The sequence below is a fragment of the Podarcis filfolensis genome (assembly GCF_964270895.1).
Source record: "Podarcis filfolensis genome assembly, chromosome: 6".
NCBI lineage: Eukaryota > Metazoa > Chordata > Lepidosauria > Squamata > Lacertidae > Podarcis > Podarcis filfolensis.
Genome location: NC_139609.1, coordinates 66609401 through 66626138, shown reverse-complemented (window position 1 = coordinate 66626138; position 16738 = coordinate 66609401). Strand labels below are relative to the sequence as shown.

Below are 16738 nucleotides of genomic sequence, written 5' to 3'. Positions count from 1 at the left end.
TACGAAGGCTACTGTTTTTGTTTTGAGGTTAGTGAGAGTGCCAAGGAAACCAAGCTGAGCTGGCTATTTCCTGTGACAGGAGGAGGAGTGTATGAGAAGCAGCTTGGGAAGGCAGTGAAAACCATCCTTAAATGTGACTTACACAAGGAAGAAGAGAGCAGGAGTTCTGCAACAATCTCTCAGCGGGAGGCATGAGGTGGACTGCACACAGCAATACTGGGAAGCTGCTGGGCGGAGAATGCTTGTGCATGTAGGATTGCAAATAGGGACTAGCTCAGGTTTGAGTCAGAAAGGCAGGGATTGATTTTGAGTGGCAGGACAGCCATCTCAGTCCAGTTTCTTTGGGTGCCTGATTAGAAGCTAAGCACACTTGCCTCCACACTGCTCCTAGTTTCATTGACGTAGTAATCTTTGATAGAGATAAAAATAAAGTTGTGGTTTGTTTCTAGTCAAGTTCTGGTGTCCCTCCTTTATTACTCCACAATGCTGCTTGCTCTGTTGAAACATTGCTTCTGCTTGGCTCTGGCAAAATTCATGAGATCTTGACATACTATGTAATATAAATGCACAAATACAGCAAAAATATAGTTCCATAAACGTCTTCAAGCATGACCAGCAACTGAGCCTCAAATCGCCCCCCATGGTAATGGACTTGTAGCCTAGGCCAAGTCCCTGCTTTACATGACTGCCCCCACCCCAAATCTAAGCAGATGATGGGGATCTGAGTCAATCTATAGCTTTTAGAGTAAAATTGAGTTATGCTAAAGCTCAAAAACTACCAGGTGACTGTCTGGTGACATTAAATTCACGGATAATTAAAGACAGAATCCTACAGACCAATTTTGAGAAGAAGCTGCACATAGGCAACCAAAGAATAATCATACTTAAAGAAATTCCAGCTCGAATTTTGAGAGAAAAAAATAATTATAAATTTTTGACGGAAGCACTAAAAACACACGAGATCTCTTTATAGATGGGAATACCCGGAAGGCATCTCATTTACATTTAATGGAAAGAAACAAAGATGTAGACACCCAAATGAGGCAGAAACATTCTGGGAAAGAAATAAGAAAAAGCTGAAAGCAAAGAGACCTGAACCAGATGAGGAAGAAAAAGGAGCAGTGGGAGGACGAAGAGAACAGGATAAAGATAATCTTAAGGACTCTAAATAAAGCAGAGAAATGGATTTGACTTGGAACATTAATAGACTGAATAATAAAAAGAAGCAAAACAAAATAGAATATATTTTACAAAAACAAAATCTGGATATAATTTGTTTACAGAAAACACATGCTGCTAGAAGACATAAAAGAGTGTTAATAAATAAAAGATCGGGTTTGGACTTTGTTTCTTCGGATGAAAGCAAAGAAAGAGGCATGATAATGTATATAAAAGAAAAACTTGAAACGGAAAAATATATAAGGACAAAAAGAGACGAGTGATAGCGGTACAGGTATCGTCATAAGGGGAAAAAATAGTAATTGTGGGGATTTATGCACCAAATTTAAAAAGAAATCAGAATTTTACAAAGAATTAGAGGGGGGAAATGTTTGAATTTATGGACCAGAAAATAATATTAATAGGTGACTTGAATGGTGTTGTCTCTCTAGATATGGACAGAACAACAAGAAAATCAGATTCTAAAGAAGGGAGACTACCTATAAATCTTTTCAATCTGGTTGAGAATTTCAAATTGAATGATGTACAGAGATATAAACACTTGTTTGAAAGACAATTTACACATTTTTCAGAGCCTAATCAGTCTGCTGGAAGAACTCACTCAATATGGATCTCAGAAGAAATATTGATAAGAACAAGAAGGGCAGAAATACAACCTAGGACTCTCTCGGACCATAATCCAGTATATCTGGAATTAAAAGGACAGTAGAACTCAACATTCAGATGGAGACTGAATGAAAGCTTATTGGACAGCCAATTGACCCTGGAAAAGGCAGAAAAACTTTTGAAGGACTATTTTGAAATAAATTTAAATCAAGATACAGATATAAATGTGACTTGGGACGCTAGCAAAGCTGTGATGAGGGGCTTCTTCATACAGCAGAGTGCTTACAGGAAAAAAATAAGAGAAGAAAAAAGAAAAGGGGGAAAATGGAGATCATGGAAGAATTAATGGGAAATGGGGAAAAAATGATAAAGGCCCCCACCCCAAATCTAAGCAGATGACTGGGTTCTGAGTCAATATATTCAACAACACATCATATAGCATAACAGTGACATATCATTCTTGTTTCAAATGAGTTATTGCCTTTCCAAGGAAGAAAGCTATTTTTGCTTTGTGACAGAAGAGCCCCACCACTGTTTCTCCCCTTGCCCACCATCAGCATCCCATGGTTCTTAGAGAAAACCTTACCCCATGTCCCCAGTTGTTGCTCCCTGTGTGAGCTTTGGCATAGTAGGAACCACGGGCTGTTCCATAGCTGTGACCATCAGCCAGACCATCGTACATGGAACCTGGAAGCAGAGCAAAAGAATTAGGTGTGAAAAGGAGGCACTCTGAATCCTGATTTGATTGAATATTTCAGTGACTGAAGTTTAGTCTCTCAGGAAAATAAATCTCCCCCCCTCCACCCAGTAGGTAAAGCACAACGGACTCAACAGTAATCAAGAAGATATGGATATGGCTGTACTAGGCACAATGTTTGCCCATTAACCTACATCAAGTGAGAACTAGTGATGGATCAGTCCATGCCAGTTTTGCAGGTGTTTGTTCACACATCTGTTCCATCACACATTAATCTTCCAGTTTTAAAAATAATACATTTGCAAATTTCATATTTAAATTGTATTTAAACATGTATTTAAATATGTGCTATATTTTATTACAAAATGCACATATTTTATCTCAATGTGCACATTTCTAAATATAATAATAATAATAATAATAATAATAATAATAATAATAATAATAATAATAATTTTGTTTATATCCCGCCCTCCCCAGCCGAAGCCGGGCTCAGGGCGGCTAAAAACAATAAAATAATACAACATTCTAAAATCATTTCATTATAAATTTAATTCAAATCAAATTGATGGTAACCATTGGACTAGAGTTCTGTGAAGATTGCCAAAGGAGGGAGTCAGGCTGTGCCAAAGGCTTGATGGAACAGCTCTGTCTTGCAGGCCCTGCAGAAAGATGTCAAGTCCTGCAGGGCCCTAGTCTCTTGTGGCAGAGCGTTCCACCAGACTGGAGCCACAGCCGAAAAAGCCCTGGCTCTGGTTGAGGCCAGCCAAATGCATGTTGTCCTAAAATATATCTTTTCTTTACACATCTGGTACATTTATTGAGCCAAAAATTATGTCATAAAATTCAAATAAGTGCAAAATCTGAGGAATAATTATGTTCCAATCTCTGTGTTTTTCTTGGAGATATGATTTTGGCTGGTTCACTTAAAAATGAATGAAATTATCCTCCATCCACAATAAGAGCCAGTTCACATGACTCGTATCTCATGAAGAATTTTTTTAAAACAAAAAGCTGAATTCTGAATTTTTCCATGTTTTGAATTTGTACGGAATTTTGTTTTAGCTCTAAAGCCGGTCAGATGAGATATTAGACAACTCATCAAACTTGGTGTTAAGTACATGATAAGATTCCTCCCAAATGATGTATCGCATAGTAAATGGTGACTGGTAAATGCCATAGTATATTTCCAAGTGAGATTTCTCATGTCACTTCTATCATATAAAAACCCCACTTACAAACTAGGTTATTGACATGATATTCTGGCCCCAGAACACTGTATTTAGGCTAGGAAATGTGATTCCTGATGATATGACAGCCCCTCTGCTCCCCCCGCCCCCCAACAGTTTAAATTGTACCCCCTCGAATCTGTGCCCCAGTTATCAAACAGCCCCTAGAGACCTAAAAGCTCAATACGAGTAAGGCTGATAGGATTTATTCCTTAGTTTGTAAAAATAGATCTGCTTGCTAGCACATATTGTTCTCTCACAGAAGTCTGGAGTGGAGAAATGCCTGCCAATGAATCCTTACCAACTGTGCTCATTTACACAACTTTCACTTTGCTTCTGTTTGAATTTTTTGCACAGTGTGCAAATACTGACCAATGCCTTCTTTACCTTCTTCATCCACAAAAATGGGAAGCTGTCAAAATGGTAATATTTAACTGTTAAGGCAGCATAATGTAAACTAATGTCCAAAATTATGAGAAATGGGGCATGCAACAACTGCTTCAAAGGAAGTGCACATGAAGTCAACAGTTAATCAAAGTCCATTGTATGCAATGACATTTTACTCCAATGAAATGTTAGGTTAGGTCCATTAATTTCAATGAGTCTACTCTGAGTAAAATGTTGTTGACTACTATCCACCGAGTTTCAGTTATTAGTAATCAACAACAAATTAGCAACAAAGTCCAACTCAGAATAGACCAATTAAAATTAATAGAACTAAGTAATACTCATTCATTTCAATGACTCTCCTCTGAGTAGGATGAGAATTGGATACAACCCATGCTGCACATAGGGTTGGGCACCACTAATGACTACTTCATATGTGGCCAAACTAAACATAAAATTCTAAAAGAGAAACATGTTCTATTTGTGGCCTCTAAGGTCAAACCATGAGCAAAGGAATGAAGTCTTCCTGGTGCATACATATGAAAGAGCCCCAATGAAGCTGCAAATAACTGTGGGTGATGTCCAGCATTAGTCATGCTCAAAATAGACCCACTGAAATAATTAAAGTAATTTACATCCATTGATTTCAATGGCTCTACCCTGAGTATGACTTAATTGGACCTTGTCCTATAATTTAACACTCCTGATGCAGAAATTGTATATTTGCTGTTGCAGATAAATGTTCCTGACTGGAACAAATATCATTGGATCAATAGGGGGAAAATAATCATTGGATGCCCAAGCCTTTCTGCAATTAAGCTAATTGTGCATACGACACACAGCAATTATTTAGACCTGCATTATACTTCTCATACAAGTCTGGGTTTTTGAACAAGAAACACAACATGATGCACAATTATGTCAGTTGTGAGTGGAAACACAAATAAATGTTGAACAGTTATTCAAATGTCCATTGAGGGGGGAAACATATCTTATAATGCCAGTATGTAAGAAGTTAATGGGACATCCATAAAGAGCTTAGTAAAGCAATATAATGTTTACTGCTTTGTTGTTTTATATATATATATATATATATATATATATATATATATATATGAGAGAAGCTGAGAATGTTGCCACACAACTTCCATATATATATATATATATATATATATATATATATATATATATATAAAATTAAATCTTCAGCCATCTTTTGTTCTAGGAGGTTGTTCTTGGCTGAGGGCAACCATCTGGCCAACAGCAGAGGAGCTCCATAGAAGGGGAAGAGAAGGTGGAGTTTCATTACAGGCTTAGCAAGTTTCTTCAGCCCAGAGCTCTTTTGCACCAGCTTTTTGCAAGTGTATCATTTAGCTCTATGAGAACAGGGAAACCCATTTGAAATTAGACATGCTAGAAGGAGGAAGGAGGCTGGGTTAATTCCATTCTCAAAGTGCCTGGATGTACTATGCTGAGAAAGCCTGCATGGAACGTTGATTACATGTAGTATAATGCTCCCAGGGCAAGGGCTAAGTATGCGCTAGTGATACTAACTGCTAATACTAAGCAGGTTTGGGTTGGGTCATTGCCTGCAAGGGAGACTACCTGGGCATTCTGTGTAAGCTGCCTTGAAAGGATGGAAGAAAAGTGGAATAGAAATGGATGGAATGTAGTAAAATAAAATAATGGAGCAGCTTCACAGTTTTCTGTGGCATTCATGTTTGTTGGGGAAACAGCTTGATGCTTTTGCTACAGAAAATATATAAAGGAGGAATTGGGCCTCCAAATTAGGGAAGGGAGAAATTCATACTTCTGAAAACTATATGCAAACTGAAACAGAGCTATTCTTTGAAATTCATTCTCAAGAATTTGTGATGTATTCAATTTCTTCAATCTAGAAATGGGTACACAAATGTGTACAGTGGGGAAAGGTGCACAAAAATGCACCTGTTAGTGAAAACTACACACAAAAATGCTTTATTACAAGGGAAACTGCATGGAAATATGTGCATATTCAGTAAAATTGCACACAAAAATGTGCTCTTAAATGATGATGAATTTTGGTGAGGCCTTAAAAAAAAAAGCATGCAGATGTGTTGAAATCAAACTTAATGTAAGAAAAATAGGAAACTGAGAGAAACTGAAAATGACAGATGTCTCCATTTTCTACAAATACAAAGTGGACACATCCAGGGATTCCTGACTCATTGCATTTGCCTGGCAGAAGTCTCCAAGCGCTTCAAGGAATGCATCTGACTTTCACATTTCACATACCCACAGAGCAAGCCCTTGTATAACTATAGGAAACACTATTGCTACATAAACAATGAAATAACTATAAGGCTGCAATTCCAGCCCCACTTACATGGGAGTAAGCCACACTGGATTCAAAAGATCTTACTTCTGTGCAGTCGTCCTTAGGATTATGCTGTAAACCAGGAAACCAGCTAGTTTTTGAGCAAATCACTGTCTCTTGCCCTAACCTCCTTCACTGGTTGCTGCTGTAAGGCAAAAATGCTGTTTTGGTATCCATTTTCTATTCCGCAGTTATGCTAATGGGCACGGAACCCACTCTGCATTTTTCCTGCACATGGAACTCTGGTGAGTTACCAATATTGCAGTTTAATTTGTAGTGCTGTGTATTTTCTGAACATGATCCCCATTCACAAGTATCTTAAACCCGATATAAATTCAGTGCTAAAGCACATTGCCTCTGTGGGGTGGGAATAGGGTCACAGGACCAATATATAAAACAGCATTTTCTCCTTCTCTTGCTCTCTTAGGTAGTATACCTGAAGGAGCGTCTCCACCCCCATCGTTCAGCCCGGACACTGAGGTCCAGCACCGAGGGCCTTCTGGCGGTTCCCTCACTGCGAGAAGTGAGGTTACAGGAAACCAGGCAGAGGGCCTTCTTGGTAGTGGCGCCCGCCCTGTGGAACGCCCTCCCACCAGATGTCAAGGAAAGAAACAGCTATCTGACTTCTAAAAGACATCTGAAGGCAGCCCTGTTTAGGGAAATTTTTAATGTTTGAAGTGTTATTCTGTTTTTAGTGTTCTCTTGGGAGCTGCCCAAAATAATTATTATTATTATTATTATTATTATTATTATTATTATTATTATCAGTGAGAATTTATAGAAGTAGATTGGCCTTATAAACCACACTCACACATTTCTTTGCCCATGTCCTCTGGGAATAATTTTATAGGGCAAAACTCTTCTGATATATATGTGGTGCTATAATCACATACAGGACTTTGTGTTCATTTCATCAGGTCCCCACAAGTAATCCACCAGGTGTCACACATACATGAAAGCATTTGGGTTCTCATGGGAGAAACAATGTTATCATTTTATCCTAATTGACACCTAGTGAACCATGTATGGTCCCAACATGCAACAAAGTGGGTCCCATTTCCCACTCAGACACAGTCAATGAGAACTATACTGGTTCATTCATAATCATCTTTCCTGTGTGCACCATAATGCCAATAGAGAGAAAAATATATGGCACAACTCAACCCACTCACTTAGATACTGTAATGCGTAATCCCTTGTAGAAGCAAGGTCTTTGATATACAGACAGATGCTCACAAGGTTCTGGAGTGTGGAAGACTAGGGTTGCTGATCAGCCAGATTTTACAGGCCCTGCCAGAACTGAAGGATGCCAGACAAACCTAAAAAAGAAAACTTCAGCAGAGTAATTTCTGCTGTTCAATTTCATAGAACAGTGTAATAAAGCAATGTGCTGTGAATGTAAATATATGTCAAGTTTGCAGCACTGTGTAGGGATCTGCCCCTTAATAAGAAGTGCATGGAGGTGGCTGGTGCCATTTTGCAAGTTGCATGTGTTAAGTCTGCACATATGTGCACTGTTCCTCTCCGTCACCATTCAGCTGAGAAAGCCAGTCCAGAGGAGAACTCAACCCCCTTCCACTAAGTTGAGTCTTATCTTTTCTCCCACTTAACCTCTCAGTGTGGTATCCCATTGGAGGGGTGGACCGAGAATAAGATGTAAAAATCTAGACAAATCTTTTGCATGCTGGCATGCGCAATCTGGATAGATGATGATGATTACTATTCTCATTACTATTATTAATGCTTTCTGCTTTATCTGTGAACTAAGATGGCATTCATCATCAGAAATGAGCAACCACAAAGCGTAACAAGAAAACCAGAAACTAAAACAGACAAACAACTTGATCCCTTTTTCAAAAACATTGCTACTTGTTGAAGAAAGAGGCGATTAGCCTGAATTGCCATAATTTCTGAAAACAAATATTGGCATGCCGACTTGTGTTTGTACTTTGCAGCATACCTATAGCTCTGGATTGCTGTGTGTGTGTTTTATAAAGACGTGTGTCTATCCAGCTGGTTAACCTTATCTTTGAAAAGGAAAGCGATAGACAAAGGTTAAGCCACAGTTCATGTTTAGAAAGATATCAGCTGTCCAGGAATCCTGATGGTACTGAAGGAAAGGACACACATCTGGAATCTCACATGTGGGCATTCTCCACACCTTTCTGCACATTACTAGAATTCATTTTTGTTATCAGCTGTCAGTAATTGGTGTTGTGAGACCAAGTATTTTGTATTGTGCAATCCTCTACTCATTTACATGGGTCCCACTGAAGCCAATTGGGCTTACTTCTGAGTAGACATGTATAATATTTCACTGCAAGGCTCTCATGAAACCCCCAGTGGCCCTGCATTTTTAAAAACCTGGTTTAAAAAATCAAACATTTAATAGTAGCAACAGAGTGCTATAGTCTGTTATTAGTGCATTTAACATGAAAAATGAAGAGAGGTGCACAGTGAGTGATTCATTATCCCAATGCATTTCTGAGTAAAAGAAAGATTGCAATAACTAAAAGCAAAAGGGACTAAAATGCAATGTGAAAGCAAAACAGGGTTGTAAAATATGTAAATGGCCAGCATTTGGGGAAACAAATGTTATTTCTCTTTAAAAGTCCTAAACTGTGCACAAATGTTCTGAGGCAATGAGCACTCAAAAGATGTTGATCTTTGAAGCATGTGACACACCCTAAGAGACTTTGACACTATTTAAATTCTTAACATATCAAAAAATATCTACAGTGGTACCTCGGGTTAAGTACTTAATTCGTTCCGGAGGTCCGTACTTAACCTGAAACTGTTCTTAACCCGAAGCACCACTTTAGCTAATGGGGCCTCCTGCTGCTGCCGCACTGCCGGAGCACGATTTCTGTTCTCATCCTGAAGCAAAGTTCTTAACCTGAAACACTATTTCTGGGTTAGCGGAGTCTGTAACCTGAAGCGTATGTAACCTGAAGCGTATGTAACCCGAGGGACCACTGTAGTTTCAGTCCTTCTATATGGATTTTCAGCTTAAATTATATGGTGTTGTGGATGTTCTACACAATTTTCACCTCATGCTACTTGCCTGTGTTGTTGTTGTTTTTGCAGAGCCATGAAATGGCATTACTATCTAAGGATCCCCCTCACAATTTGGGGAAGGGCTCAATCCCCAACATCTCCAGGTAGGGCTGGGAGAGATCCCTGTCTAAAATCCCGGAGAGTCGCTTCCAGTCAGTGTAGCCATTACTGAACTAGGCAGACCGATGGCATGACTCAATATAAGACAGCTTCATACGTTCCTACTCTGCACATGAACCATATAGCATTGACCAAGGTGGGCCATATTGTCTCCAAATGTGCAGAGAGTCTGAGTTCATGTGCTGCAGTTTCATCCCTTGCAGCCATGATAGGCAGTACATCTACATTCCCAAGCATTAGTAAAGATCTGACCTCTCCTACTCCTCTCTAGCTGTAAATCTGGAAGATACCAGTCAAAGAAGCACGATGATACTTTCTGTCTACAGTGGTACCTCGGGTTAGAAACACCTCAGGTTACAAACACTTCAGGTTACAGACTCCGCTAACCCGGAAGCAGTACCTCAGGTTAAGAACTTTGCCCCAGGATGAGAACAGAAATCGCGCACTGGTGGCACAGCGGCAGTGGGAGGCCCCATTAGCTAAAGTGGTACCTCAGCTTAAGAACAGTTTCAGGTTAAGTACGGACCTCCGGAACAAATTAAGTTCGTAACCAGAGGTAGCACTGTACTTAGTTCACATACTTCTTTTCTTTTTACCTTTGTCATTAGTAACACTTTCCAGAAAAATAAACAAATACTTTATGGATTCCTTTCATTAATATGAGGGGTTGCAAGTACCACCAATATTATTATTGTTCAGCATCTAAAAATTATACTAATCTGCACAATGGGGGCGGGGGGGAAACCTGCTTTGAAAAGGTTATGCTTCATGTGTATATACAACCAATTGACAACTGAGCAAACCTACAAAGCTTAGTGTGTGTTGCAATGGATGCAAATACATTATATTAATGTGGAACGTCAATTGCACAAAGGAGAGGTGGAGATGGGTGGGGCCAGGTTAGCACTACAGAGCCACTACCATTCTTGTTGCATTATGGGTAAGATTCAGCAAGACATATGCACTCAATTTCCATTTATTTCAATGGTTCAATTCCCATGGTAGCCGAAGAAGCATTGCAAGTGCTTACATTTGGCCTGATAGATGTAAAAATATAAAGTATAATATATATGCTTAAAACAGGTAGCATACAGATTCACACTTCAGGAAGACAAGATTGACTATTGGCCAAATACTCATTTGACCAGAGTATAATATACATAATATTATGCATATACAAAGTATAATACCTTTTTACCTTTAATATGTAAAATGAACCTAAGATGCCACTGATCAATGATAAGCAACTCCTTAAAAGAAAAGCTAAGTAAAAACCGAAAATACGTCTTCCTTAAATCCACAAATCTTGATTTTATTCTGTTTAATAGCCATTTACATCATCGGAAGCTCACATTTATTGATTGACCAAGGCAAAATCCTCCTTCCCTCTCTCCTTGTACATTGATGCAAACTGCCATTGCTCACCAAAGATGCTATCCTGCTACCATGCTTTCCATTTGCAGAATTTCCATTTATCTGTCTTGTTCAACATTATCTGCATTGTTCAACAAGCTATCTACCATGATAACAGTTAATCTAAAACCAATCATCATGACATCATGACACACACGAATGTTTCCTATTATTCAGGGACTATTAAAATGTCTATAAAAACTGAGTTTGTGACAGCTTTCTGAAAATTAATGGACTTTATTATCCTTATGAATCTATCCATTGAGAAAAAACTGTGTTATTTCCTTTTCTGCAACGACGTCGGTCACCTATGTCTACTCCAATGTAATAATTCTGTTCCTAATTATAAGTTTTACTTCTATGATAGATGCTCAATTTAGGCTTAATTTTGGATTCCACTTCTTTTGCACTTTATGTTAGCAACCTTTCAGGCAGGCAGGCTGCCAGCAACAGCTATTTCTCTGCAATTTTGTATCTGTGTTCCATCAGCACTCTAGAGAGATTGCCATCCAATTTTAGCAACTTACTGTTGCTCAGATGTTAGTTACACAACCAATTTATGAACTTTACATCCAGCAAATACTATCCTGCCATAAATCATAAGTTTGCAATGTACAATTAATTTGAAAAGGGTGTGTATCCCTTATCCAGCCTAAAAAAGAATTCTTTTGGGGTGTTGGTATTTTCTGGACAACATCTAATAGAAGACCAATGCATGAAACCATTTTGTTTCTCAGGAACAGAAAGTCTATGGGGTTCATCTACATCTCCTAAAGGAGATTATGTTAGAAAGCAGATGACATATTTTCACTAAAGGTTTACTCAGAGTAGATCTACTGAAATTAATGGACCCAAGTTAGCTGTGTTCATTAATTTCAACGAGCCTACGCTGCATAGGACTAGCATTGTGTCAAAATAGAAATATTGATTCTTTTAGAAAACATGCAAAAATTTTATTCAATTTAATGTAAATTATAGAAATCAATATTTTGGGTTACTGCTCAAAATAAATGTGTAAATAACACAGTTGATGGATTTAAGATACTGTACTGTGTTTTCTGTTTTTGCTAGATACCATCCGCCTAGCTGATCCCACTAAGCCGTCATTCTTACATAAAAAGTAGACCTAACATAATAAACACATATTCCAGTCGTTGCTGTATTGGTATCCTGAAATGCCCTTTTAAACATGCAGGGTGCTTCCAGGTGGGTATTTATTGTGGGATGGCATGCTCTTCACATGTACAATTATTTTATTTCATTTTATTTTTTGCGGCATCCATGCAACATTGTTGACATCAAATGTCAGCAAGGACTTTTCCTCGTTTAATCCAGATTTACTCTTCCCAGTGGACAATCCAATAAATTCTTTTAAAAACAAAAAAATTCTGGAGTTTTTTTCTTTGTGACAGGAGTTTCAATTATATCTCAATGGCTGTTTAAAATATTAAGCTCTCATCTGGAAGCACTGACACCCTTCTTCTCCACAACACAGAGTTCTGTGTCTCTTTTCCCAGTGCTTTTCTTAAAACTGAAAAGCAGCCTTGGAAAGCTGTGGTTGGAAGCTGATGAATAATGAGGGAGGAACTGCTTTAACCCTTCCCTCCCTGCCATTTGTCCTTCAACCCCAAGTTCCTTTCCCACTCATATTGGAAAAGAAATGAGGAGTCAGTCACAAGGAGATGAGCAACTCAAAGGAATGATCCTTAGCATATCCCATAAGATCAGAAAACAGCTTGTGGGGAGGGGGCACTTTTGGTAGACAAAATAAAGGAGTGGAATGGGGAAATGAATACTTCACTTTCACACTCTGCAGCTCTCAAATAAAGCCACATTAGACTGCTTTTTATTTTAAAAAGACAAAATTCGGCCTCAGATGCATATGTGATCAAAAAGAAAGAAAGTGTGAGCCATGTCTTTCAGAGTTCTCCTTGATACCCAAAACCAAAGCTGAGAACATCTGATGTTTGATTCAATCTGTGCTGCAATTAACCACTCCTGTTCTCATAGACTAAGGTTGCTGGTACAAGCTTTTCAAAGCAAACCAAGTATCCCAAGTTTATGAAAGGCAATTCATATATTATTATTTTCCAACTTGGAAATCAATCTATTCACTGGAAAAATTGTGTAGCTAGCATGGGATTTTAACACCCAACAAATGTGCTGGGTCATGGTGAATATCTTCTCCTCAGCACGTACATCAAGAGCAAATAATTTTTTCACCCAGTCTCTCAAACGTGAAAAAGTCATTCGCAAAGTGTCTTTCCAGAAGTTCGCTGTTGAACTTCAACACCGATCAGTCCAAGCCAGCGCAACAAGGATGACAGCAATAGCAGCCCAGAACATCCAAGGGGCCCTGATCTAAGTAACTGTTATTTATCTCTTGAATAAAAAATGTCACATTTCTAAAAACTAGCTAAGCCACTTTCCCATAACACGTAACCAACCAACTGAAGTCTTAACTATAACAGAAGTTGCTTACAAAGGATAGCCTTGGTGCAAAAGATATGAGTTACAAGGAGCACACTGTTTTATCAAACCCAATTGTCAATAAACAGGCGACCTATTTAATCCCAGGAGGATTGTTTGGGGTACAATTATTTGTTTATAAGCGTCTTTAAACTGCCTAATATTAACCGGAAAAACCCTCTAAGTGTTATACAAAATAGCATTAAACCAATAAAACAGTACAATAAAAACAGAGACAAAACATTAAAAACCCACAAAACCCTATTAAATAAAAACAGATGAAAACAGGAATTCAGAAATGACAGTCCAAATCTTGTGGGTCAGGAAACGTTTGGGTAAAAAGGTATATCATCACAGGAAGTCTGAAGCTGCTAACAGATGATGCTTTGTGTATGACGGACAGAAGGGCATTCTGCAGTGCAAGGCCAATGACAGAAAAAGCCTGTTTTGGGGTCACCACCCTGTGATATTTGATAGGGTCAGAGCCCCAAGTAAACTTTCCTCAGATGATCCAAGTGATCTTACTGGTCTATGCAGCAACAGGCGATCCTTCACGTAACCTGAAATCTTTCATGTAACAGAACATCAAGGGGTTTATATCCACACTCAGTTGTGCATAGCTTTGCTGAGTGACCATAGGCAAATCCTTTTGCCTTGCTATGCATAGAGGATACACAGAGGATAGCCTTTCCGGATAGAATCCTTTGCTATTTTGATCATGGAATATATGGATATCAATGAAAGAAATGCCAAAGACAATTGCTTCTTGTCACACATTACTTCACTCTTTGCTTTTAATGGAGTCTTATCCTTTCCAAAATGAGCTGAAATTTACAGGGCCATGGGTCTGGCTCTCAAGTCTGAGATATGAAGGACAAATTATCTCACACACGGATAAGATGTTAAGACACAGCTCCACAGTGTTCTTCAGCCAAGTGTCCTGCCATGCAGACAAGAGTGGCATGTCTTGTTGGCTATCCCTAAGGACCACCAGGAACATAATGCACAACTACCTGGCATTCTGCTTCATTTTAGGATTCTTAATTCACATAGTTAGTTGCTTCTCACAATCTCCCTACAATGCATACAATCTGCTGGAGTAGTTTTAAGTATAAATTCCTCGAGACGTGAGTCATGAAAATACAAAGTACATCTATAAATGAGGTTTTAGCCTGAATGATTCACTCCCAAAGATTTTCAAAAGAAGCAGCAGCAGCAGCTTGAAATCATGAAACTTCACTGTCTCATACAAAAAGAAGGTGTGTGTTAAAGTGCTCCCAAATTAGATTTTTAAAAACCTCATTCTTTGAATAACAATGTCATGAACTGGGGAGACAGAAGGCAAGGCTTTGGGGTTTGCTCAATAATCTTAGAGCACTAATTAAGAACAGTGATGTAAAAAGCAGAAAGCCACACACTTTGCTTAATTGATATATGTGTGTATGTGTGTTTTTCAAGATCATTTGCAGTTTAAGGTGTGCAGAAGTTGACACACGAGCTGTAAAATAAAAACCAGGGGGTGGTTAAATCCAACTAAGTTATACTTCTGGAGGTACCATTGAAATCAATAGACTTGGGTTATGTAAATCTATTGGTTTCAGCGCGTCTGCTCTGTGAATGACTAATGTTGAATATTCTTTCACTGTCTGGAAAGTTACAGAGTACTTAGATCAGTGGTGCAAATAAGTAGTAACAAATTCTCTGTTTGACAGTCACAGCAGATCTATGGACATGCCTTAATTTCAACCGGACAACTTTCCTGCTGGGGTGCATACCATTTCCAATTTGTAGATAAATAGACTTGAAATGCTGTCAAGGCTCCAGATAATATCAGCTCCTTGGATCTAAGTTAAATTGTGCATTACAAATCTCATTGGTTTTAGTGGGAATTGCTTGACTTCTATGATTCCATGACTCTAAATTGGAATGGTTTCCTCTCTTGCTGAAGTCCGTGGAATTTATCTGTCGTTAACTTTTGCAAAATTGTACCAGTCATTCACAATAGAATTACGGGAATCTTGAGGATGAAACTGGCTAGAAGATGTTCAGCTCCAACCTACTTCATCTCAAAGCAGAAGCATTTGCTCTTAGCACCACCTTGTAATTCCAAATCAACCTACACAATCCAAATCAAAGTCCTTCAGCTTAACTAGATTCCCATGGCCTATCTTGAAACCATTTCGGCACTAAGCTGCAAAACTACTGAGACCGGGATCCCCAAGTCCCTAGTTATCCCTCAAGATGTTGCAAAACTTCCTTGGTATCACCACAACACAAACCTGCCAAGAGAACCAAATGACACCAGCTGTATTGACTCCAATGGACAATGCCCAATACCACACATTCTTAAGCTCAAAGAACCATCAGATGGGGCAAGCGCTGTACAGCCAAATTTCTCACACTCGGCGGTCATCCCTTGTTAATCAAGCAGTGATAGGTATTTACCTCGGTTGGAGTGTCCTGCTGCATTCGATGCTGATGAAAGGGAGGTCTTTTGCTTTTGCCGTTTCACCGTCATCATCACCTGCTCCTGGACCCTTTGTTTTCCTGTCCCCCTAGTTTTCAGCTTGTGATCCGAGGGCAACGCTAGAGTAGAATTGGCCTGGTCCTGGAAGCACTCATAAGCCAGTGCTGTTTTCAGTGGAGAAGGAGAGTGAAGCATGGTTGCAGATGGGGTGGCAGTGGGTGGGATGTAACCTGTCTCTCTTTTGCGACTTAAAAAACAAAACAGAAACAGCAGTACAAAAAAAAAAAAGGTCTTGTTCAGGTGTAGAATGTCAGGGAGCCCTCCTTGCCATACGTCCGTCTGCTGACAGCTGCTCTTTCCCCACACTCTGCTCTCCTGTGTGTGAGTGAGCAGGCACGCCCTCTGCTAGACTGGATATACAGCCTGAAGACTATGTCTGCACACACCCACTTCTGTACTCTGCTTGCAGATCTAAGGCAACACAAGACACTCATCCAGGTGCAAGAGAGCTGGCGACTGCGTTGTTGCTGCTATTTAAGTGACTGTGCTTTGAAAAGTTAACATAAATGTAGCAGAGGATTAGCAACCATGGCAGGTGGGCAGTGTGGGGTAAAACGTAACATCGAGGTTGCATCTTACATAATTTTATCTTCTCCTTTCTATCACTGACAAAAATGATTGCTCTGAATAATTTTAATTTTGGCATGTTTCCCTCATTGCACCTGGTTAATACCTCCTACACTGAATAGGGATGGGCA

General features: G+C 39.1%; 1 protein-coding gene across 1 annotated transcript in view; it reads right to left on the bottom strand.

The window, feature by feature from the left end:
- The window catches only part of PKP1 (plakophilin 1), a 44131-nt gene extending 27656 nt beyond the window's left edge, over positions 1–16475 (bottom strand). The window contains exons 1-2 of the mRNA XM_083617415.1: positions 15959–16475; positions 2372–2472 (exon numbers count right to left, since the gene is read on the bottom strand). Coding sequence (XP_083473541.1) covers positions 2372–2472; positions 15959–16175 — 318 coding nt within the window. The 5' untranslated portion in view covers positions 16176–16475. The remainder of the gene's footprint in view (positions 1–2371; positions 2473–15958) is intronic.
- Between the last annotated feature and the right edge of the window lie 263 nt (positions 16476–16738).